Source organism: Thalassophryne amazonica, chromosome 16 (assembly GCF_902500255.1).
Source record: "Thalassophryne amazonica chromosome 16, fThaAma1.1, whole genome shotgun sequence".
NCBI classification, from domain to species: Eukaryota; Metazoa; Chordata; class Actinopteri; order Batrachoidiformes; family Batrachoididae; genus Thalassophryne; species Thalassophryne amazonica.
The window spans coordinates 76,048,077-76,072,295 of NC_047118.1; the positions used below are offsets into that span (position 1 = coordinate 76,048,077).

Consider the following 24,219-nt stretch of genomic DNA (forward strand, 5'->3'; position numbering starts at 1 on the left):
TCTACAGCTATTGGTACACTGGCAACACATACAGGTGGGACACTTAACGGTGTGAAAACAAGAAATCATCACAGTGATGTGCACATCAGAGACACAATGATGAGCAATTAACACACCCACATGTTTGCAATTATTTGGATGGATATAAAAGCATGTGAAAAGTCGTGTAAAATGACGTTAATGGCTGCAAGAACAAAATTTGGCACAAATACACCTCAGACATTATCCTTTTGAAAAGGCAGGGTGTCCACTTGAATTTCTAATAGGCACCCAGGTAGGGGTCGATTCAAGAATTACACAGGGGTCAAAACTGAAAACTGCTCCAATCATATTAGAAACTATACCCCACTATTTGTCCGAACATAAAGTTTCCAAAAAGGTATAGTACAGACTATCTATGAATAAATTCTATGGCCTTATGGGGTACAAATAGCAAAAATGGCAACGATGGTCAATGTCAGTTTGTACAGGGGTCAGAAGTTAAAGTTATTCCAATTTTGAAAAAAGTGATGCAAATTATTAGTTGAGCTAATGGAATAGTTTTGACCGTGCTGAATGTTTGGTGTCCACAGTAAAAGTCAAACAATGTCAAAATCCATCGGATACAATGGCATATAACATGTTACCCTGTAATATGATAACCAAGCATGACAGATGATGTGAATTATTCCTTTAATTTGCATCACTTTTTGTTTTTTTTCTAAAATTGGAGCAACTTTAACTTTTTACCATTTTTCTCACCATTTTTTTCTTACCCCATAACTCCATAGAATTCAGTCATGGATGGGCCAAACTATACCTTTTTGACATCTTTATGACCAGACAAATAATATGGAATACCTTTCAATATGATTGGAGCATTTTTAAATGTTAACCCCTGTGAAATTATTCCACTCACCTCTACCCGACTGCCTATTGAAAATTCAAGTGGACACTGTTTTGATTTTCAAGAGTAATGTCTAAGGAGTATTTGTGCCAAATTTGGTGCCTGCATCACCATTTGATGGATTCCTGTGTAAATATTCTATCTGCTGCACTACATTATCAGGTTAGAAAAATTTTCAGTTTTAGAAGTGTTTATTTCTCGCTAGTTTTTGCATAATATGAGAAAGACGTTATATTTACACACAAATGAAACGGAGTTAGATAGACCAGTCACTGACGTCATGGTGCCGCTCTACTCTGATTGGCTGTCACCTTCGCCCCTCAAAGCAAACAAACAAGGAATAGAATGAAACTGAATTTTTTACCTCTTAAAATAGGTCAAGGTTATCTCTGAACTTGCCTGTGGTCTGTGTCCCAAGAATGTTTCCTGTGAATTTGAAGACTGCTCGTAATAGGATTGGACTTATGGTGAGCACAGACAGACAGACAGAGGCAAAGTCTTCACAATACCCAATGGCCTTATTTAATGGCCTCGGGTAATAATGGAAGCATCCAAAATAAAACTAGGATGTTTCGAAATACAATGTAGAAAATCTCTTGCTCTGTTAAAGCACTGTGCTGTGTCCAAAATGATTTGAGCAGCTTTGGAAGGAAACACAAGCTTTCTTTATGCAAGTTAAGAAGACTTCTAGTGGACAGAAGAGGTATTTAGTAATACAAATCAAAAACCTAAACGATTAATTGGCATAGTCATACCTCTCTTCTTCTTGAATGTGTCCTCTGACATCATGTTCAAAGAACAGGCCCTTCCTGGGGATGTATGCCGGGTTCTTCCTGTCCTCATCATCATCGAGCTGCTGGCTGGGTTTTCCTCCAGATTTCGTTTCAGGATCATCTGTTGATTCCTGTGATTATTAGTTGGCAGATTGCATCATGTTAGCATTGCATCTGGTCACCAATCCTCTAACGCACAGAGTATTTTCTAAACAGTATTTTTAGAGTATTTTGTTAAAATCTTCACAGGACAAACCTAATTCAGTATATTTATACACTGCCAAATCACAAGTAACCTCAAAGTGTTATAAACAAGTAAGGGCCAGACCATAGACACTCCAAGCGCAAACAACAGTGACAGCAATAAGGAATTCAATGCACTTGAACAAAGGATTTAGACCAACTTCAAATTTAATTTTCATGGATATAAAAAAGTACCTCAGCATCCATCTGATCTTGTTTATTTTCAGATGGAGAAAGTCTCACCTGTCCATCTCCACTTTGTCTCTCTCCAGCTAAGGTTCCTTTCTCCTCCCCTTTGCACTCTTCTTTACCTTGTCCTCCTCCCCTTGTGTCTGCCTCCTCTTTATTCTCTGGTTCTTCACCCAGGGTCAGACCATCAGCAGCAGAGGACTTGGCCTCACTGGCTGCTGCTGGAGCCTCTTCCTCACTGTACTGGGCTGCTTCTTCCTCCTCCTCTCCTGCCTGTCAATCAGGCAGATTCAGATCTCATGTTATATTTAATGTGACAAAACATTAGCTCACCGTACAGACAACAAAGTGACACCACTTAAGGTAATAATTACCAAAGTGTTCATTATTACAGTTTCATAGGACCAAACCTGTGATGATCACCACAAAAATAACCTTTAATCCACCACATCCCATGTCTGTAGTTGTAATTTAAGCGTGTGTCTAACCTCACTGAAAAGTTTTTCTTATTCAACCCCCCCCCCCTCCACTGCTATTGTTGTGTGGTAAAAGTGAACTTGACAGGTGTTCTCATCCAGAATTTTTCTTCTATTAACATACATCCAGAGTTTGTGTGTCAGAAAAAAAATGTCACAGACAGGTTTTCTGGAAAACAGCTCTGAAGTTTAAGTGGATTGGTTTTGGATGTGACCATCTTGATGGCGTCCGTCTAACTCCACCAAACTCCCAGTCAACTCAGAACCTAAACATGCCCACCTGCCATGAATTAAGATACTAATTCTAGTAGACTAGGTTAAAGATAGATGAGCTTTGAAGGTTTGATCAAGAACACACTTTGGCAGACTGGGTGGTCATTTTTGTTAAAGGTGGCTTGGGTGTGGGTATTAAAAATTATGACGGCAATATTGCCTCAATACTGTGGCATCACAGGTGGAACCAACATCACCAAGCTATCAATACCTGCTAATAAGTGCTAATGGTACCAACATTCAAATTAAATCAAAAATTTCACATAGAAAAAATCAAAAGGCATGTGTGTTGGCAGGTCTGCATCCACTTGTGAATATGAGACATTACTGAAAAGTGCAACAGAAATATGGTCCATTTACCATTTAATTCTGCAACCTCATCCTTTCAGTCACTCCACAAAACTGGTTTGTCAATATCATTTTCTCGGTCCCATTTTGCTTCTTTGTGTCTCACTGTAACTGCAGGTTGTATTTATTTTAACAACAAAGTATTTGAAATATGTTGTGGACTCGCTCAACGGATGTTTTACCTCTGAATGGGAAACATTTTCCTCTGGATCAGCACTGTCATAGTCAGACAGGACAGCTGTAAAGACATCACAAGGAAGTGAAAATTAGGCATATGACTCTTGTCATGTTCACCTCATGCTAAAGTTGTGTGATGAAAAGGCACGTGGGGGTTGAGTGGATGAGAGAGCTGCCTGTCTGCTTTCTGTTGAGTTGGAGAGGAGAGTATACTTCTTTAATGGGGGAAATAGCCATAACACAACATTAAAGATACGTATATCGAAACTACAGCATTGTCCCATCTACATATCCCCTTTTAATATATACGAGTATATATATCTGTGTAACTCATATCAATATACTGCCCAGCACCACTTGAAATTGCCATGTACCTGGCATGGAAACAGTTCCTTTGCTTTAACCCTCTGGGGTCGAGGGCCAAGCTTTACTAAATTATAAATAACTTTTTAATGATATGAGATAGAAACTTACTTTTTTTTTTTGCTGAAAAGTTTACTCTGCAGACTTTCCAGCCAGCCATCGGCCATCTTTGTACTACTCATAGAAGCTGTGTGATGACGTGCGCAATGTGAGTGTCCAATCGGAATTGGTTCACCATCACATGATTTTCCAAAATCCAATCGCAGGGCAGATTTACCTCACGTGAAAAGCCAAAGATCGTTTTCAGGAGTGATGTATTACTAGTTGGCCCATTTGAATAGCCCCCTGTGTGCTCCAATGAGTACATACTATTAGTATATACTCAGTGAGCCCTGCGCCATTATGCACAGCGAACGTGAGCGCACACGGAGCAGACAGAGAGCCTCTGATGGCAATCTTACATGCTCAAACAAAGAGTGTGTAACTATCAGGATTGCTCCACTAGTTTGCATGTGAATGTTACTGGATATCTCTGTTGCTTTCTCGGCGTAAAGCACTGTTTACCATATCAAAATAGCAAAACGCATAGACCATTTTGTATATATTGTTCAAAATGTGCATTTGTGTTTATTGTTTAAACCTTTTTGTTGTACAGTCTTTTGGACAAGACCTCAAATTACCTTTATAAAGTGTTAAAGCAGTTTATTATAGTTTGCTGTGTGTTTTGAATAAATGTGTGTGGAACATTATTTTTCGCTTTATTTTTTCCTTGCCTATTTTTGATTGTAAACATTTATTACACTTATAAAACACAACAAAAACATATATATTCTGAAAGCACAGGTTGTCCTGAAAAAAAGAGACATAAAACTTGATTGTGGGATGAAGGGAGAGCTGTTAACAAGCAATAATAAAACATTTATGCCAGGCGAGTGAACTGTCCAAAAAATGCCCTCGGACCCGAGGGTTAAGAGCTTTTGTGTTATTTCGAAGTGTCTGCACCAAAGGATGGTCCCAGCCACCTGATGACTGATATAAACACAGACACCTAACTTTACTTTGATGTTAGGTTTGTAGTCTAATGATTTTGTCTGTGGTGTGCGAAAATGTTTAATGACACAAAACGTCTGCAACAGACCAAACAGCAGCTTTGAAATGAATACACATCCTGTTTGATGGGGATGTTCACAGTTAATGCAGAAACACTAAAAAAAGCAGTCCTGCTTTGTCTAAATATATATGTATGAAAATCTTGCTCATCTTTAAAGGTGTGAGCCAAACCTTTATATAATAACATGCTTACCATCTCCTACTCCATCTTCACTCTCCTGCAAAAAAACAACAAAAGAAATCATCATAAACCATCAAGGTGTCCACAAAGAACCACTAAATATATACATAAACAAAAATAACTTCACATAGCACATTCAGGATAAATATGTTTGTCCTCAAGAGAAGACAAACCACTCAGCAAAAGTTGGAATAAGTCATGTTTCCAAGGAGCTTTGTGGACTCCCAGCCTTTCGGCTCAGGGTGGCACAAGGAAGGGGCGGCGCACACCTTTTGATCTGTGTTGCACAAGCACCAGGCTCAAGCGGAGCACAAAACAACAGACTATCTGCTTTTGACAGCCTCCATATATATATTGCGTAGGGTTGCGTTCCTACTCTTGCATCCTTACTCTTACAGCTGGTTACTGCAGCTTTTACTGCCACGTATGAAACTCTCACCGCTATTTTTCTGCCTTTTCACAGTCCACTCCTGCCTACTTTTTTTTGCTTATTTTTCATTGTGTAAAATGTACTCCGTTTTCAAAACGGTTAAAAGGAAAGCCATTCACGTTACCAGATGTACAGTGAGACACTGCTGCCTCAACACCCCGTTTCTTGTTGAGAGAGAGAGAGAGAGATGCTGTTTGTGTTCTCTGGATTTCAAAGGTAGTCCATGGGCCAAGCAGGTTTTCGGTACCATTAAGGGGACAAAACAACACTTACAATCCAGCCTCAGTGTACCATGGTCCACACAAAAATGTATGATAGCCATCCCAGGGTGGTAGCTGTAGCCAGGTAGGGGTCAATGAAGAATTACACAGAGGTCAAACTTTAAAAATGCTCCAATCATGTTAAAAACTATTATCACATTGCTTGTCTGATCATAACAATTCCAAAAAGGTATAGTTTGGACCATCTATGGCGGAATGTTCTGGAGTTATGGGGTAAAAACGGCAATAAAGTTGACAAAGGTCAAGTTCAGTTTGTACAGGGGTCAAAATTTAAAGTTGCTCCAATTTCAGTAAAAAAAAAAAAAAAAATTTGCAAATTATTATTTGGGTTAATAGGGTTCTAATAAGGAATAGTTTGCACCATCTGTCATGCTTAGTTATCATGTTACAGGGTAAAATATGTCACATGTCACAGAATCCAATGGATGTTGATCTTGTTTGACCTTTACTTTGGAGACCAAACATTCACCACAGTCAAAACTATTCCATTTATTAATCCTTTTATTTCAACCAATAATGTGTATAATTTTTTACTGAAATTGGCACAACTTTAACTTTTGACCCCTGTACAAACTGAAACTGATCTTTGTCACCATTTTTACCCCATAACTCCAGAACATTCAGTTATAGATAGTCCAAACTATACCTTTTTGGAAGTGTTATGATCAGACAAGTAATGTGATCTTGTTTTCAACATGATTGGAGCATTTTTAGAGTTTGACCTCTGTGTAATTCTTCATTAACCCCTACCTGGGTACAGCTACCACACCTGGGATGGCTATTGTCAAGGATTTTATATAGTTCATGCTCTTATTATCATTTATTTTCTTTAGTTTATGCTTATATTATTATTATTTATTTTCTTACAGTTTATGCTTATTATTTTTCCTCTTTGTGAGAAGAGGAGGTTTTAGAAAGAAAGACTTGTCTGCATTCTTCATGTTTGAGCAAACTATTTTTCATTTTGCCTTATCCTGCTTTGACGAGCCACAAGGCTCATGTTGCAGGAATGGAAGGTTTCAGCCGTTACCTTGCTTTGCTATCACCCTCTTGCAGACATGACTCATGTGTAACCTCTCCCGACTGTCCTTGTTTGTTTTTTCTCATGTTGATGAACTAAATAAAAGGCTGGGCCAGAGGAGGGGATTTTAGGAGAGCTTTGCTTGTTCTCCTCCTCTGCGCAGAGCAAAAAAATATATATATATATTTGTCTCTCTCTGACTGGTTTCTTTTCAGTGTTTGTGCCTCTCATTTCTTTAAAAACAGGGTGCAAACCCAACAGTTTTTTCTTGGCGCCCAACGTGGGGCGTCGACAGATCTTCTCGAGCGAACGGAGGAAGACACGCCGCAGACTGTGCACAGCCGATTCCACTAGAGGGATCGAAAGAAAGTCCTGAGGAGTGAATTCTCCGTCGGGCCGGTGACTATAGACGTCCACCTCCGCTCGCCGCAGTAGATTGACGACACCTCCGAACCAAATGAGGGGCGCAACAAATTAACGTAAGTAATTACTACCTGCCTGTGAGGAAAATATGTTGAGGAGGGGTTCGAGTCCCCATCCAGAATAAAGTGCGGGGGAGGGAGTTAGAGTCTCCGGTCCTGCCGGCACATTTGGCAGAGGGGTTAGAGTCCCCATCCAGAATAAAGTGCGGGGGAGGGAGTTAGAGTCTCCGGTCCTGCCGGCACAGGAGGCGGAGGGGTTCGAGTCCCCATCCGGCTGAGAAATACAGGAGGAGTAAGAATAAATTTCAGGAGAAGCAGTTAGAGAGACGCGAATTAACTGATATTTCAAAAGTGAAACTAAGTGTGTTTGTGGTATGAATGAGAGAAAATTGTTTTTGTTGTTTTGTTGTAAGGATTTTGTTGTTATTTATGTCTTGATATTATTATTATTATTTTTTTTTTTTTAAGATGAGGGCTTGTCTGTAATTGCAATCATTGATGAAATCTGTAATTTATTTTGTATATGTGTGAGAGTTGGAGCGGTTGTGGGAGTGTGTGTGTGTGTGTGACAATATCGGACTGTATGTGTGGTATTGTTTGACTGAGTATTCCTTAGTAATGATAAAAGAATGAGACTGTGAGTGACTGAAGCACGGACAGCTTGATATCCCATTTTATCAGGGGATAAAAGTGGAGCTGTCGTCTGCAAAGTAGGTCATTTTAAGTCCATACGCACCACACTCCTGAAACGAACCAAACTGCTTGTGTCTCTGTGGTTTATTCGCCCCATTGTCCAGTAAATTTACTGGGACGAGATTTGATGACTGCCTTATCTATAGGAGTCACGCCAACAGTAGTTGGTATGAGAGCTGTGAGACAGCCCGCTACTGTATATACAAATTTGGCCCAGGTCTGGCAGTACTCTTTTGATCTGTCGGAGTTGAGACAAACTGAACAATTATTGGAGGAAGGTCTGATGACCTGTGAAAACAGAGAACATGTAGTAATGATGTCACCAAAAGATCTACACATAACTATGCTATTCACTCCACAAAAGGATGAAAGGTATGGAGCAGGATTTCTGAAAATTCCATCAGAATTACAGACAGTAGCACACCTATACACAGACAGAAAAAACACCTCTGTGTGTAGTGTAGTGCTGACCTAAAGTGGAAAGGACAAATGGCACAATAAAAATAAGACTAAGGAAATGTATGGAAGAGACAAAACGAACCTGGATTGAATGTTTGGACCTAGTAAAATTGTATATGAGAATAACACCAACACCATCAGGTTTAACACCATTTGAGATACTTTATGGACGACCATATCGTCTACCAATTTTTGACATGGATACTAAAACAGCAGATGAGGAACAAACATTAGCAGATTTTATGAAAAAGACATTAACACAGAAAGAGATAACTCAAACACATTTACTGCCGAATAATTTTGATCTCCCACAGGACGGCCTTCCAGTAGTCCAGCCAGGAGACTGGGTGTTCATCAGAGTGATTAAGAGGAAGAACTGGTCCAGTCCTCGTTGGGAAGGCCCATACCAAGTGCTGTTAACAACACCAACTGCAGTAAAGATAGCGGAGAGATCAACGTGGATACATCTAAGTCACTGTAAGATACAGCGTGTGTTGGCTGCCTCCACAGTGTAAGGGGAAGTCTGGCTACAAAGGGAGTCTATTTAATTAGCAATAGATTGTCTCAACGCCAGTGAAGTAGGGAGATCCTTGCACTATTAGGTGAGGCTGGTTAACAACACTGTATCCTAGCAATCATGACTGAACTACAGCAGACCCCGGAGCGGCGTGCTCAGCGCCGCCGCTGCCGGACTGTTGGTAGGGCAGCCGGTTGCGTTGTGATCTTAGTGTGTTTCGTGCTCCTCGGATTCCTGGCCTGGTGGTTGACCCAAGAATTGCAGCTCACTGTGGACCGAGCCAGAGAACAACGGAAGCAACGTCAGAAGAGGTTTATTCATAATGTGAATGAGACAGATGGACACCCTCATATATACCATACTAATATGTGGTACAGATATGTTCATTTATTGGCTATGGAATTACATGTTACTAATTGTTATGTTTGTTACAAGCATGCCCAAGTGCTGCTCCATTGACTAGACTGAAGGGAAATGCAAAAATATCATCACGTTAAATTGTCATCACAACGGCCATTCCCGATTTGCTTTTACGGGACAGGGAATAAAACTGTAGGTAAAATTAAGAAACGTCTGTGTACCCAAAAGTATGTTTTATCAAATAATTTAAGCCTAACCAAAATATATTATGTGGATGGTACTTATCTTCATCACATTGGACGGGGATGTAATTATACAGGCTCCTGTCCACGGGGAACGGATGAATCATGTGCTTATGTTAGTAAGTTTTTGCTACCACCTGTAAATGGTACTCCGGTGTATGATGACATCTATTGGCTTTGTGGTTCCAGACTGTACATGAGTCTCCCACCAAATTGGGGTGGTGTGTGTGCACCTACCCAGGTGACTGACCATACATATGTGGTAGTGCCAAGGACCCCACAGAGAAGAATGGCAGCACCAGATGGAGGAGATTGATATACCCAGATGTGTTGCCACATGATCACATGTGGGGCTCGGATGTACCAAAGGACCAAAAATTGTGGTCTGTAGGAGATAAAATAGCACATTCATTGTTCCCCTGGATAGGAGTGGTAGAAAATTCATTAATGATTGAAACTCTGAATTATCGATTGGGTCTGTTCATGAATGTAACTGAGAAAATAGTAGCAGCTCAAAATACTGAAATAGATGCTTTACGTACCATGGTGATGCAAAATCGCATGGTTTTAGACTTGCTTACTGGTTCACAGGGAGGAGTTTGTGTTCTGCTGAACACAACATGCTGTACTTTCATCCCAGACTCCATTTATTCAGTGGATGTGCAGGACGCATTGGAAGAGCTGAATAAACTTCGTGATGCAATGCATAAAGACACCCTAGCCGTGAACCGGTGGAATCCCTGGTCCTGGTTGACTTCAGGACCATGGTGGCAGTTACTATTGAAAATGGTGACACCAGTTATTGTAGTCCTAATTCTGATTGGACTTTGCATGTGTTGTGTGATCCCTTGTACCAAAACAATGGTTGGCAAAATGGTCTCAAATACATTTGTACAGTGTAATCTGGCTTTCCAACAAACTATGCCAAAATATCAAGCATTGAAACAGTCAGACCTTAGTGGAGAAAACTATAATGCCTGTGTTGAGAATTATGATGATATTGAAAAGCTCACAACTCCAGTTTAAGCTTGAACTGTTGACGTGATGAGTTAACACACTCTTAGCCTATGAAGCTTTAGCTGAAAATGTAATAAGACAAGTGGTTAAAGTGGACAAATTTTCTATTGAAGTGTGTTTTGGACATGACAAACTTATGTAAATAAACGATAAACAGGGAGGATTATGTCAAGGATTTTATATAGTTCATGATCTTATCATCATTTATTTTCTTTAGTTTATGCTTATATTATTATTTATTTTCTTTAGTTTATGCTTATATTATTATTATTTATTTTCTTATAGTTTATGCTTATTACACTCAACAAAAATATAAATGCAACACTTTTGGTTTTGCTCCCATTTTGTATGAGATGAACTCAAAGATCTAAAACTTTTTCCACATACACAATATCACCATTTCCCTCAAATATTGTTCACAAACCAGTCTAAATCTGTGATAGTGAGCACTTCTCCTTTGCTGAGATAATCCATCCCACCTCACAGGTGTGCCATATCAAGATGCTGATTAGACACCATGATTAGTGCACAGGTGTGCCTTAGACTGTCCACAATAAAAGGCCACTCTGAAAGGTGCAGTTTTGTTTTATTGGGGGGGGATACCAGTCAGTATCTGGTGTGACCACCATTTGCCTCATGCAGTGCAACACATCTCCTTTGCATAGAGTTGATCAGGTTGTCAATTGTGGCCTGTGGAATGTTGGTCCACTCCTCTTCAATGGCTGTGCGAAGTTGCTGGATATTGGCAGGAACTGGTACACGCTGTCGTATACGCCGGTCCATAGCATCCCAAACATGCTCAATGGGTGACATGTCCGGTGAGTATGCCGGCCATGCAAGAACTGGGACATTTTCAGCTTCCAAGAATTGTGTATAGATCCTTGCAACATGGGGCCGTGCATTATCCTGCTGCAACATGAGGTGATGTTCTTGGATGTATGGCACAACAATGGGCCTCGGGATCTCGTCACGGTATCTCTGTGCATTCAAAATGCCATCAATAAAATGCACCTGTGTTCTTCGTCCATAACAGACGCCTGCCCATACCATAACCCCACCACCACCATGGGCCACTCGATCCACAACATTGACATCAGAAAACCGCTCACCCACACGACGCCACACACGCTGTCTGCCATCTGCCCTCGACAGTGTGAACTGGGATTCATCCGTGAAGAGAACACCTCTCCAACGTGCCAAACGCCAGCGAATGTGAGCATTTGCCCACTCAAGTTATTTACGACAACGAACTGGAGTCAGGTCGAGACCCCGATGAGGACGACGAGCATGCAGATGAGCTTCCCTGAGACAGTTTCTGACAGTTTGTGGAGAAATTCTTTGGTTATGCAAACCGATTGTTTCAGCAGCTGTCCGAGTGGCTGGTCTCAGACGATCTTGGAGGTGAACATGCTGGATGTGGAGGTCCTGGGCTGGTGTGGTTACACGTGGTCTGCGGTTGTGAGGCTGGTTGGATGTACTGCCAAATTCTCTGAAACGCCTTTGGAGACGGCTTATGGTAGAGAAATGAACATTCAATACATGAGCAACAGCTCTGGTTGACATTCCTACTGTCAGCATGCCAATTGCACGCTCCCTCAAATCTTGCGACATCTGTGGCATTGTGCTGTGTGATAAAACTGCACCTTTCAGAGTGGCCTTTTATTGTGGACAGTCTAAGGCACACCTGTGCACTAATCATGGTGTCTAATCAGCATATTGATATGGCACACCTGTGAGGTGGGATGGATTATCTCAGCAAAGGAGAAGTGCTCACTATCACAGATTTAGACTGGTTTGTGAACAATATTTGAGGGAAATGGTGATATTGTGTATGTGGAAGAAGTTTTAGATCTTTGAGTTCATGTCATACAAAATGGGAGCAAAACCAAAAGTGTTGCGTTTATATTTTTGTTGAGTGTATTTTTCCTCTTTGTGAGAAGAGGAGGTTTTAGAAAGAAAGACTTGTCTGCATTCTTCATGTTTGAGCAAACTATTTTTCATTTTGCCTTATCCTGCTTTGACGAGCCACAAGGCTCATGTTGCAGGAATGGAAGGTTTCAGCCGTTACCTTGCTTTGCTATCACCCTCTTGCAGACATGACTCATGTGTAACCTCTCCCGACTGTCCTTGTTTGTTTTTTCTCATGTTGATGAACTAAATAAAGGGCTGGGCCAGAGGAGGGGATTTTAGGAGAGCTTTGCTTGTTCTCCTCCTCTGCGCAGATAAAAAAAAAAAAAAAAAAATATATATATATATATATTTGTCTCTCTCTGACTGGTTTCTTTTCAGTGTTTGTGCCTCTCATTTCTTTAAAAACAGGGTGCAAACCCAACAGCTATCATACATTTTTCTGCCATGATACACTGAGGCTGGATTCTAAATGTCTTTTCTTCCCTCTAAGTGGTACCAATTAGGGTCAAAATTGATGACGGGCTCATGGACTAAGGGAATCCATTTTATTTAACAGATGGAACCCTCCCGGCTCATACACACACACTGTGGACTGTGTGGATCACTTCACCACAGACTTGCGCACACGTTGGATCACACGCGCTGCATAGATCATTTTACCAGACTTGCGCGCACATTGGATCACACGTGCTGTGGGCTGTGTGGATCCAAGGCTGCGGCTATCGATTATTCTATTGATTATTCTGCCAAGTAATCGGATAAAAAGTACTTTTGTGTTTTTAAACATCAATAGTCCAGGGCTCTCCCTAAGCAATGGCACAATGTCGCTGCGCCAATGTCTTGACATTTTGCTGAAATGGAGATGGGATGTTCAAATTTGCCTCAAACATTTTTTGTAATCGAATTATTCAAGTTACTTGACTAATCGTTTAAGCCCTACATGGATCAGTTCACCACAGACTCGCACGCCTGTTGGATCACATGTGCTGCGAACTGTGTGGATCATGCAGTCACACGCCTACTGATTTGTTACCTGTTCTGAGCAGGCATATGTCCACCAGTTTGATCACGCACGCACAGGTGCTACGTGGATCAGACACACACATGCGCTCCACCTGTTCTCCTCCAGCTGATTCACTCTGGCACTCTCTGTTTTTGGATGTGCACAGTAGCACCCTGTTGTGTAGATCTGCATACAGTAGCGCAATGTTGTGCAGACTTGCTTAAGAACTGCATACTTTCTGCATTCTACGCTGAAAAAATTAAATGTGTTTAATTTCTTGCATCCTCCGCGCGTAGCCCTCAGCATATTGCTGCACAGGGAGCAAAAACTCGGCGTAGAGCTGCTTAACTCGGTGTAGACTGTACGCCACAATATGCAACTTAAAGGAGCTTAAAGAAAAAGTGGAAGAAGCCTTGACCACAGCCACCATAATAGGTTATGTGTAGAGCTGAAACAACTAATCGAGTTGATTAAAATCGATTATTAAAATAGTTGTCAACTAATTTAGTCATTGATTAGTTGCTAAATAACTGTTTTACCGCAAATGTTTCGTTTCTTCCATATAATCAACCTAGCTTTGCTTTGAATCTGCTGCTGCTTTGTTAGTTTCATTTGTTTTATTTTGCTTTATCTTAATTTTTCTCCACTAAAACCCTAAAGAGCATATGTCTGTGAGGAATATTTAACTTTTTTATGTTAAACTGACCTCTTATGGTCTTCTGAAACAGTTGATAGATGTATTTTATGCTAACGCCGATACTAACGCATTAGCATGTCTACGGCGTTTTCAATGTTAAAGTTAGCATTAAGCTGCTGGCATTACAGCATGTTTGTGCATTTGTTTTCTGTATAATAATTAATGGCTCAGTGTTTGTTGTTGTAAAAGAGTCAAACATATTACAAATTATAATTTTTTAAATTTATTTTTATTTATATATTAATAATAATAGCAACAATAATATTAGTAACTAATAATGCTACAATACAATTTTAGAGAAAGAGACATGAGTCACATGTGTCACTGTGAAATGACCACATAGTTTACAAGTTATACAGAGAATGTTGCACATATAATGAGTCAGGCTACAGTTTTTGATTTAGGTTTTATGGTTAACTGGTTATGCTAATTGCTCATTTGCAGCAACAAAAATACCTCTTTTTTCACCATATATTTTATAACAATGTTTCAATGTTGTTTTATGGCAACTCAGCACTTTGGTAAAGCAATGTCATTTGAAATAATTATTTGTTCTTTATTATAAACTTTTTTATTCTTTATTATTTTATATTTCAACAGCCAAGGGAAATCTGACGATTTGTTGATTTCCAGTATTTTAAGTTTTCAAATAACGTTCTGTTGTTAAATAAAGTGATAGAAGGAGAGAACAATTGTTTCCCTGGCACATTTTTAAAAATTACCCGCTAATCCGATTAATCATGTCGAAACCCCATCAGATTCATCGATGATCCAAATAATTGTATGTTGCAGCCCTAATTACGTGTGATGCCTGGGCTTCAAGAGCAACCCAGTTGTTTGTTACATTCAGTGCTTACTTTATCATGGACAAATGGCAGCTCAGGTTTTGCGTTTTATAGACCACAGTGATGAATGAAAGCTACACAACTGCCAGCGTGAATGCTGCATCACTGCGTCAGATGAATGGAAGCCACCAACTGCAGATCTAGTGATTCTGACAGCTAAAGGGCCTTTCACATTGGACATGACACACAAGATCTTTTGCCACATTCACATGCGCAAAGGGGGCAGAGTTTTCTATATTGCCACGTTTCTGTTCTGGTGGCTGAACAAGTCTGAATTCTCCATGTCTGTGAAGAAGCGCATATCCAGTCAGTCTGTGAGTCATAACCAGAAGCTTACTAGCAAAAAGCAGAACAATGACTGGAGTTTTATGATGGAGAGAAGCCTTCTAGAGCGACAGTCCATCAGGAAGCCCTGGTGCACCCCACATAGCTGAGGGAAGGGAGCCAAAGCAGGTAACCTCACTGACCCGACACAATCCAAAGTTCTCCTCATCTGGAAATATTGCACACACCTAGATAGAGCACCTACAAATTTGTCTAACGTATGTGACTATTATGAAAATAAAAGGTGACATTGGCCTATATATTTAAGTGGTGCACTAACATTAGCCTAGACTTCAGCAACAGGCTTTGTTAACTTATGATAACCCAATGTTAACTCGGCATTGTTAAACTTTGGAATCTTTGTTGTTATATATTGCCGTCTTCAGCCTGCGTCTATTAGGGGTGCCGGGGAGAAGAGAGAAAAAAAAAAAAAAAAAAAAAAATCGATTCATGTCCAAATCGCGATTCTTATTAATTAAGAATCTGAATCAATCCAGAATGTCCAAGAATTGATTTTTAAAAACCATTTTTTTTAAAAACATTTTCTTGCTTACTCGCTGCATCTACTGTTTGTCAGGCAAAGGCCTCCATACTACAGCGTCCCCGCGAGGGGAGGGTCCGGCGTGCTTCAAACATTTGTGAGCTGCAGCTTAGCATGGCAGGCGAAGAGCTCATTCAGCCAGGCAAATGTCTGGGCGCATTTTGGATTTTACTATTACGCAGCGTAAGAAGGAGCTTAACATGACTTATGCAATGTGCAAAATCTGAAAAATGAAAGTCAAGTACTTCAGAAACACTTCAAATCTGCAAGCCCACATGCTACGCCATCACCCGGAGCTAAAAGAAGCGGAGCAGCGGTCTCTGCCAACTACTGACCAGTGCACATTCCATCACTTTACTAAACTGCCAGCCAACTCTGAACGAGCAAAGCAGATAAGTAAATTTACATCTTTAGAATCACTTGATTAACCTTGTAAAGCTGCATTTTCTTAAACATAAACATTTTTTAAGTAATATAACTATTTCTCAGAGCTCTTTGAATCAAAAATCGATTCTGAATCGAATCGTCACCCCAAGAATCTGAATCGAATTGAATCGTGAGTTATTGTAAGATTCACATCCCTAGTGCCTATATTTTAATGTTTCTCCTTTTTCCCCTTTACTTTTCATTTGGTCTCATATTACAACAAGGAGGAATGTTTTGAGGCATGATCCTTGGAAGACGGGATCTTTAAGCTGTACAGGCTTTCAAATTTCACAAAACACAGAGACTGCGCCTCGACCCGCCCCGACTGATTTGTGCACACGGCGTACATAAAACTGTCAATAATCCATACCAGATGCCCAAACCACCTCAGCTGGCTCCTTTCAATGTGAAGGAGCAGCAGCTCCACTCCGAGCTTCTCACCTATTCTCTAAGAGACACTAGCCACATGAGGAAACCCATTTCAGCCACTTGCCCTGGTGATCGAGCTCTTTCAGTCAACTTTAGACTCTGTTGCAGATCACTGATGCACATGAGGAACAGAAAGGGGCCCAGCAAGGCTCCTTGAGAGTCCACAATTTTAGGCCCCATAACAAAAGTTTACCATCCCCGCCTGCATGCTGTAATTGACCCGCATCAATTTAATTCAATGGTCCCACGGAATAATGAAGGATGAAGAAGGAGCCACGCAGCATGTTTTCTTTGCTACGAGAAGGTTTCTTCAACTATTGTGGGAGTTTCATGGCTCTTAGAGACATTATCTTCAGTTAACGAGGCTCCTCTTTGAGCGTGGCGCTAATTTGAAGAAGTTCAAAATTTAGCAACAACAGCGTGGCGCAGTTTGTGTACGAGTTACTGTGACGGCTTAGAGGCATTTGCGTGGTGCTTACGAGTCTGCTAAAAGCCCATTATCCATGCACCTGGCAGCTTCGCAGGACCTGAGAGGCTATTTTTGGAGTGGCTGCCCTCTTGCACACACAATTCCACCTGCTCTGTGCGCTGGACGCTGTATATAAAATAAATTTTTTGTAGCGGATTAATCATTTTCTGCCAAACATTGGATGCTGAAAACACCTCTACGAGGTCTGTCCATAAAGTATAGGTCCTTTTAATTTTTTTCAAAAACTATATGGATTTCATTTATATGTTTTAACGTCAGACATGCTTGAACCCTCGTGCGCATGCGTGAGTTTTTCCACGCCTGTCGGTGACGTCATTCGCCTGTGAGCACTCCTTGTGGGAGGAGTCGTCCAGCCCCTCGTCGGAATTCCTTTGTCTGAGAAGTTGCTGAGAGACTGGCGCTTTGTTTGATCAAAATTTTTTCTAAACCTGTGAGACACATCGAAGTGGACATGGTTCGAAAAATTAAGCTGGTTTTCAGTGAAAATTTTAACAGCTGATGAGAGATTTTGAGGTGATACTGTCGCTTTAAGGACTTCCCACGGTGCGAGATGTCGTGCAGCGCTCTCAGGCGCCGTCATCAGCCTGTTTCAAGCTGAAAACCTCCACATTTCAGGCTCTATTGATCCAGGACGTTGTGAGAGAACAGAGAAGTTTCAGAAGAAGTCGGTTTCAGCATTTTATCCGGATATTCCACTGTTAAAGGAGATTTTTTTAATGAAAGACGTGCGGGCAGATTGCAGCGTCGGCTCACAGCCGCCGCGACGCTCCGCCACAGGAAAAACACCTCCGTTGGAAGCCTTAAGGACAAGTTGGAACATGTCCAGCTGTTAAACAATTTCTCATATACTCACTCCACTGAAAGACATCAAAAGCCGCCTGGATTTTACAAATGGTTATCAACACGGAGGTGTTTTTCCTGTGCCGCCGCACCGCGCCGGCTGCGTCCCGATGCGCGGACCCGTCCGCACGTCTTTCATTAAAAAAATCTCCTTTAACAGTGGAATATCCGGATAAAATGCTGAAACCGACTTCTTCTGAAACGTCTCTGTTCTCTCATGACGTCCTGGATCAATAGAGCCTGAAATGTGGAGGTTTTCAGCTTGAAACAGGCTGATGACGGCGCCTGAGAGCACTGAGCGACGTCTCGCACCGTGGGAAGTCCTTAAAGCGGCAGTATCACCTCAAAATCTCTCATCAGCCGTCAAAATTTTCACTGAAAACCAGCTTAATTTTTCGAACCGTGTCCACTTCGATGTGTCTCACAGGTTTAGAAAAAATTTTGATCAAACAAAGCGCCAGTCTCTCAGCAACTTCTCAGACAAAGGAATTCTGACGAGGGGCTGGATGACTCCTCCCACAAGGAGTGCTCACAGGCGAATGACGTCACCGACAGGCGTGGAAAAACTCACGCATGCGCACAGGGTTCAAGCATGTCTGACGTCAAAACATATGAATGAAATCCATATAGTTTTTGAAAAAAATTAAAAGGACCTATACTTTATGGACAGACCTCGTAATTGCTTCTGGAATCAGAGGACTATTTCACTGGACACTTTTTTCCTCTCTTTCCTGCTCCACATGGAATGTATTTTGAAACAGCTTAAGGTAACTATTTTTAATGTTTTTATAGCTTGATAAAATAGTTCCTAGCTGTAAATGTATGTCTATGGTTGATTTAATATCTTGTTAATGGATCACATGAGCTCCGCTGTGTGTGCACTGCGCACTAATCCAAATGAGCATTTAGGCAGAACGCCAGGTCACAAAAGACGAGTGATTTTTCAGTCAATATTGGACGAACACAAAGTTAAAATATGGATGATTGCAAAAGAGCGATTTTGCAGAAATAAACGGAAGACCACAAAGTTTAAAGTGATCGGTGTAAAAATGACTGTTTAAAGTCAGGGAAAAATAAAGCCAGCAAGCCATGGATGGAATCTAAGCCAGTGAGACTGAGCAGAGGCGGCTGTCCAGGAATGGAACAGCAGCACGTGCGCAAAAGAGCGATTTTGCAGAAATAAACGGACAAACACAAAGTTTATAGTGGGATTATGGTGTGTGTGTTTAAGCCGCAGAAGAAATAAAGCCAGCGAGCCGCGGAGCCAGCGAGGACCACAGAGGCGGCTCTCCAGGAACCCGTGGTTCAGTTCTAGCTGGTCTGGTGCAATACAGGTGGACAGCAGCCTGCCGCACAGCGCACAATTGCGAGACTGTACTAGAGCATCTATTTTTGGACTGCGTTTAAAATAATGTGACATCTTTAAATGCTGCTGTGAATAACTGAAAACCCATACTTTAAAAGGACCAGGTGTGGGAGGGCTGGAGGTTTGGACCAAACTCATGCCTAAACATGCGCCAACATGGCGTTATCATGGCGCTATTACAGCACTACGTGGCTTAGTGTGGCTGATGCGAGCCATTCGACCTTGGCTTTAATGACCGGTTGGTCGTGGCTCACTAGAGGCTGCTACATGGCACATGAGGGGTACAGAGAGGCACATAGAGGCACCTTCATAGCGGATACGTGATAGATGAAAACGTGGGTCATTTGTCGAATAATCGCTGACACGCCCATGCGTGGCTCATTATTCATCCTTCATTATTCGGTGGGACCCAGGCTTGAAGCCATGGTTTGGGGTGAGCGATCTCCCTGTGGTGACTATAAGTCAGGGGTGGCCAAGTTCTGTCCTCGAGAGCCACCTTCCTGACACTCTTAGTTGTCTCCCTGCTCCAACACACCTGAATCCAATGAAAGGCTCATTAAAAGTCTGCTAACGAGTCTTTCATTGGATTCAGGTGTGTTGGAGCAGGGAGACAACTAAGTGTCAGGAAGGTGGCTCTCGAGGACAGAACTTGGCCACCCCTGCTATAAGTGATATTTACAGCCAGTATGTATGTGGTATACTGGACAATGGAGACAGCTTGAATACTAAGTACAACGGTTGCAATGTGAGTTTTTCCTCGTCCGCTTCTTCTTCTACTCCTCTGTAGTTCCGGCAGTTTGGACGGGGGTCCCCACTCGAACGGTCACCCCTAAAAATTGGTTCGAACTGCCTTCACCGTACATGCGTCCGAGACGGATTCAGAGTCTGGCTGTCTACACCTAAAAAGATCAAAAGGAATAATGTGATTATTAATAGGGATGGGTATCGAGAACCGGTTCCTTTCGGGTAACGTTAAGAAATTATTAGATCCACCGACATCAATAACCTTTTTACTTAATGATTCCCTTATCGGTCCTTCAGAGTGGCCGCTGTTTTTGGGGGTGTTTGTCAGGAAAATTATAATTTCTCTACGTTGATTACAGACCCTGCAGCGGGTCTGTAATCAACTTTTCAGCAGCGCTGCGTTTAATTTCCCCAACTCTGTTTCTAAGAAGAAGAAGAAAAAACAAAAATCCGCATTCCCTCATTTTTTTTTCTGATGTCAAGGATGATAAAATGATTTCTTTTTTGTTTGTTTTTAATGGGGCCGTATTTTATTTTATTTTTTTTTAAGATGTAGAGGTAGGCTACTGCCATTAAAGACAACTTTTTGAGTTTGTTGGAAACACACAGTGCACAACGAACTCATAAGGCGTGTACACAGTACACACAGTATTTTTCCATCTAGCGTGAGATTCGGCCCGTAACGGACCCGGTATGTGTTCGGAACACTGCCCGACAAGTGGAGCCATCAGCCCGGCGGGAAGCTAACGCTAGCTCCCGGACGTTTAGATACTCACACACTCGGACTCCACGTCGCTCTTCGCCTCGGGCCGGCTCTCTGTCGCTTCCACCGGGTCCGGCTCTTTGCCTCTACCTTTCGCCGCCGGGGAACCCGACCTCCCGCTGTCCGAGCCAGAACTGGACTCATCGTCGTCTTCGCTGTCCTGAGAAACTCGCCGCCTCCTCCGCCGCCGGTCCGCCATCTTAGAAACTAAACGATGAGAAGCGCCGTCGTCGTCTTCTTCTTCTTCTAAACAACAGTTAGCAGCCAGCCTGTGGGTCCATTACCGCCACCTTTAGCTTAGGAGTGTGAACTAAAATGCGAACCCAAACAAACTGGTGGTTTGACAGGGATTTTGGAAGTTTAGCCGACTCCGTCCTTACTTATATCTTTATGTGGGAGTACAGGGTGAGTGGAAGGAGGCTGCATCGGATGGTGGTTTGTAGGGTGGCTTGGGAGTTGAAGAAGAGGAAGCTAGAGTGATTATTAAAGTACAGGAGTACAAAACGATGTAGCAAAGGCTACGAAAAGAGCATATAGTGAGTTGTACATGAAGTTGAACACTTATGCCACGTTCACACCAGGCGCCACGCGAGTGACAGCAGCGACAGGTTGCCATGTAATCCCTATGGAAGGAGGCGTTGTGGCGCGATGGACGCAAATGAAGCGACGCGAGTGAAGCGATTTTGAGCGATTGGCGCGTTTGTGGCGCGATATTGCGTCGTGTCATGTCATGTTGCCCTCCTCCCCAAGTTGAAAATCTGAACTTTTTAGTCTTGTCGCGCCGCGATGACCAATCAGGGACCGGATATGTAGTGACGTGGAGATGTCTGGAGTTTGACCGAGTTGGATGTGAACATGTCCCGTCTCTGGTAGCCAGCCTGTGAACAAGACTTATGTCTCTTTTGTCCTTTATGTCACAATTATGACAGAGTTTTTTGGGGGAGAGTGAGCAGCAGCCCCGCAGCAGGCAGCAGTTTTGTTTTTTTTCCACGTGCCCGCACGAGTGAATTGTCCATGAAGATTATTTTATTTATTAACTACACAGATGTATAATAAAACAAATGGTGACTGGTTTATAAACACAATTATGACAGAGTTTGGGGGAAGAGCGAGCAGCAGCCCCGCAGCAGGGGCAGCAGAGTTTGTTTTTTTTAATTGTTTACATGTGCGCGCGTGAACAGGACAGGAGGTCCTCAAACTTGGTCCTGCAAAGGCGGAAGGACCGCTGAAAGCAGCCGTCATCCAGACGCAGCTCCTGCAGCAAATAATGAAACTCCCCGTGAAGATGTTTTGAACCCAGGGACGGTGCCGCTGGTGACGTTTGTCAGCTTTCCACAACAATTAAGAGCACAGCAACTCGCTCCATCATGTTAACTTGACTGACAACCGGAGCCGGTGAGCGGAACGGAAGCTCCTCCTATTTGATGACGCACTGGGGCGAATTTTCGCAGCAAAAGACTTGACCCTGCACCCTGTACAACCAAGACAGTCCCACAACATCCAGAGACTTAAGGTACTCAGGACGGATTTCATGCGATTTTGCAGAAATCCATCTGCAAAATCAAAAAGGACTGGCTGTAAATGGAGTCCTGGGGTCCAGGGTCCTTTGCTAAGGGCTATCCGGTCCCTGTACGACCGGAGCAGGAGCTTGGTTTGCATTGCCAGTAGTAAGTCAAACCTGTTTCCAGTGCACACTGGCCTCCGCCAGGGCTGCCCTTTGTCACCGGTTCTGTTCATTACCTTTATGGACAGAATTTCTAGGCACAGCCAGGGTGTAGAGGGGGTCTGGTTTGGGAACCACAGAATCTCATCTCTGCTGTTTGCGGAGGATGTGGTTCTGTTGGCTTTGTCAAATCAGGACCTTCAGCGTGCACTGGGGCGGTTTGCAGCCGAGTGTGAAGCGTCTGGGATGAAAATCAGCACCTCCAAATCCAAGGCCATGGCTCTCGACCGGAAAAAGGTGCCTTACCCTCTTCAGGTCGGTGGAGTGTCCTTGCCTCAAGTGGAGGAGTTTAAGTATCTCGGGGTCTTGTTCACGAGCGAGGGACGGATGGAGCGTGAAACTGACAGACAGATTGGCGCAGTGTCTGCAGTGACGTGGTCGCTGTATTGGACCGTCGTGGTGAAGGGAGAGCTTGAGCAGGGGGCAAAGCTCTCGATTTACCAACCGATGTACGTTCTGACCCTCACCTATGGTCATGAGATTTGGCTCATGACCGAAAGAACGAGAGTGCGAGTACAAGCGGCCGAGATGAGTTTCCTCCGCAGGGTGGCTGGGCGCTCCCTTAGAGATAGGGTGAGGAGCTCGGTCACGTGGGAGGAGCTCCGAGTCGAGCCGCTGCTCCTCCACGTCGAAAGGAGCCAGCTGAGGTGGCTCGGGCATCTTTTCTGGATGCCCCCTGGACGCCTCGCTGGAGAGGTGTTCCAGGCATGTCCCATTGGAAGGAGGCCCCGGGGAAGACCCAGGACACGCTGGAGGGACTACGTCTCTCGGCTGGCTTGGGAACGCCTCGGGGTTCTCCTGGAGGAGCTGGGGGAGGTGTGTGTGGATCAGGAGGTCTGGGTGGCTTTACTTGAGCTGCTGCCCCCGCGACCTGACTCCAGATAGAGCGGAAGAAAATGGATGGATGGATGGAAGGAAAAAGTGGTAGAACAAAATAGAACAATGTTTCTGTCCTATAGGAAGGTGGACCAAATCATTCTGACAGTGGCCACCACTTGTAGAATGGCACTAAGTCAGATGAGGCTCCAAGTTGACCTCAGCTGCCATGCCAATTTACCTTGTGACACAGTGGCTTAGTGGTGAGCACTGATGCCTCACAGCAAGAAGGTTGTGGGATCACTTCCTACCCTTTCTGTGTGGAATTTGCATGTTCGCCCCATGTCTGACCTGACAAAGGAAATTATATATACAGTGAGGAAAATAAGTATTTGTACACCCTGCGATTTTGCAAGTTTTCCCACTTAGAAATCATGGAGGGGTCTGAAATTTTTATCTTAGGTGCATGTCCACTGTGAAAGAGATAAAAAAAACGTTTATCTCCTTGTTGATTTTAGCCATTTTACGCTCCTCTTATAAGACAGTGATTGTAGCGCAGTGGTAAATTTTCCGTCTGTTAATCAGAGCTTTTGTAAACTGCAGGTGTGGATCCCGTGAGTGTCATTTATTTTTTATTTAACTGCAGGGTTCTGTATTGCATCCCCTTTTATTTATTATTTATATCACCCCAGTGATATTCACTAATTATACAGCTGGTTTTAATTTTATCTTTTTTCACATCAGCGGCGCGATGTGGTGCAACACGTTCTAGCTGCTCGCACTGTGTTCATGCACGTCCACGATGGTTCGTGGTTTCCCATTTCGCGTTTGGTTTGCGGA

General features: G+C 42.7%; 1 protein-coding gene across 3 annotated transcripts in view; it reads right to left on the bottom strand.

The window, feature by feature from the left end:
- casc3 (casc3 exon junction complex subunit) overlaps positions 1-21,061 on the bottom strand; it is a 54,162-nt gene extending 33,101 nt beyond the window's left edge. For all 3 annotated transcript variants that reach the window (XM_034190114.1, XM_034190113.1, XM_034190112.1), the window contains exons 1-5: positions 20,854-21,061; positions 5,032-5,056; positions 3,371-3,426; positions 2,146-2,364; positions 1,642-1,790 (exon numbers count right to left, since the gene is read on the bottom strand). In XM_034190114.1, the coding sequence (XP_034046005.1) occupies positions 1,642-1,790; positions 2,146-2,364; positions 3,371-3,426; positions 5,032-5,056; positions 20,854-21,039 (635 nt within the window). In that variant the 5' untranslated portion in view covers positions 21,040-21,061. The remainder of the gene's footprint in view (positions 1-1,641; positions 1,791-2,145; positions 2,365-3,370; positions 3,427-5,031; positions 5,057-20,853) is intronic.
- Between the last annotated feature and the right edge of the window lie 3,158 nt (positions 21,062-24,219).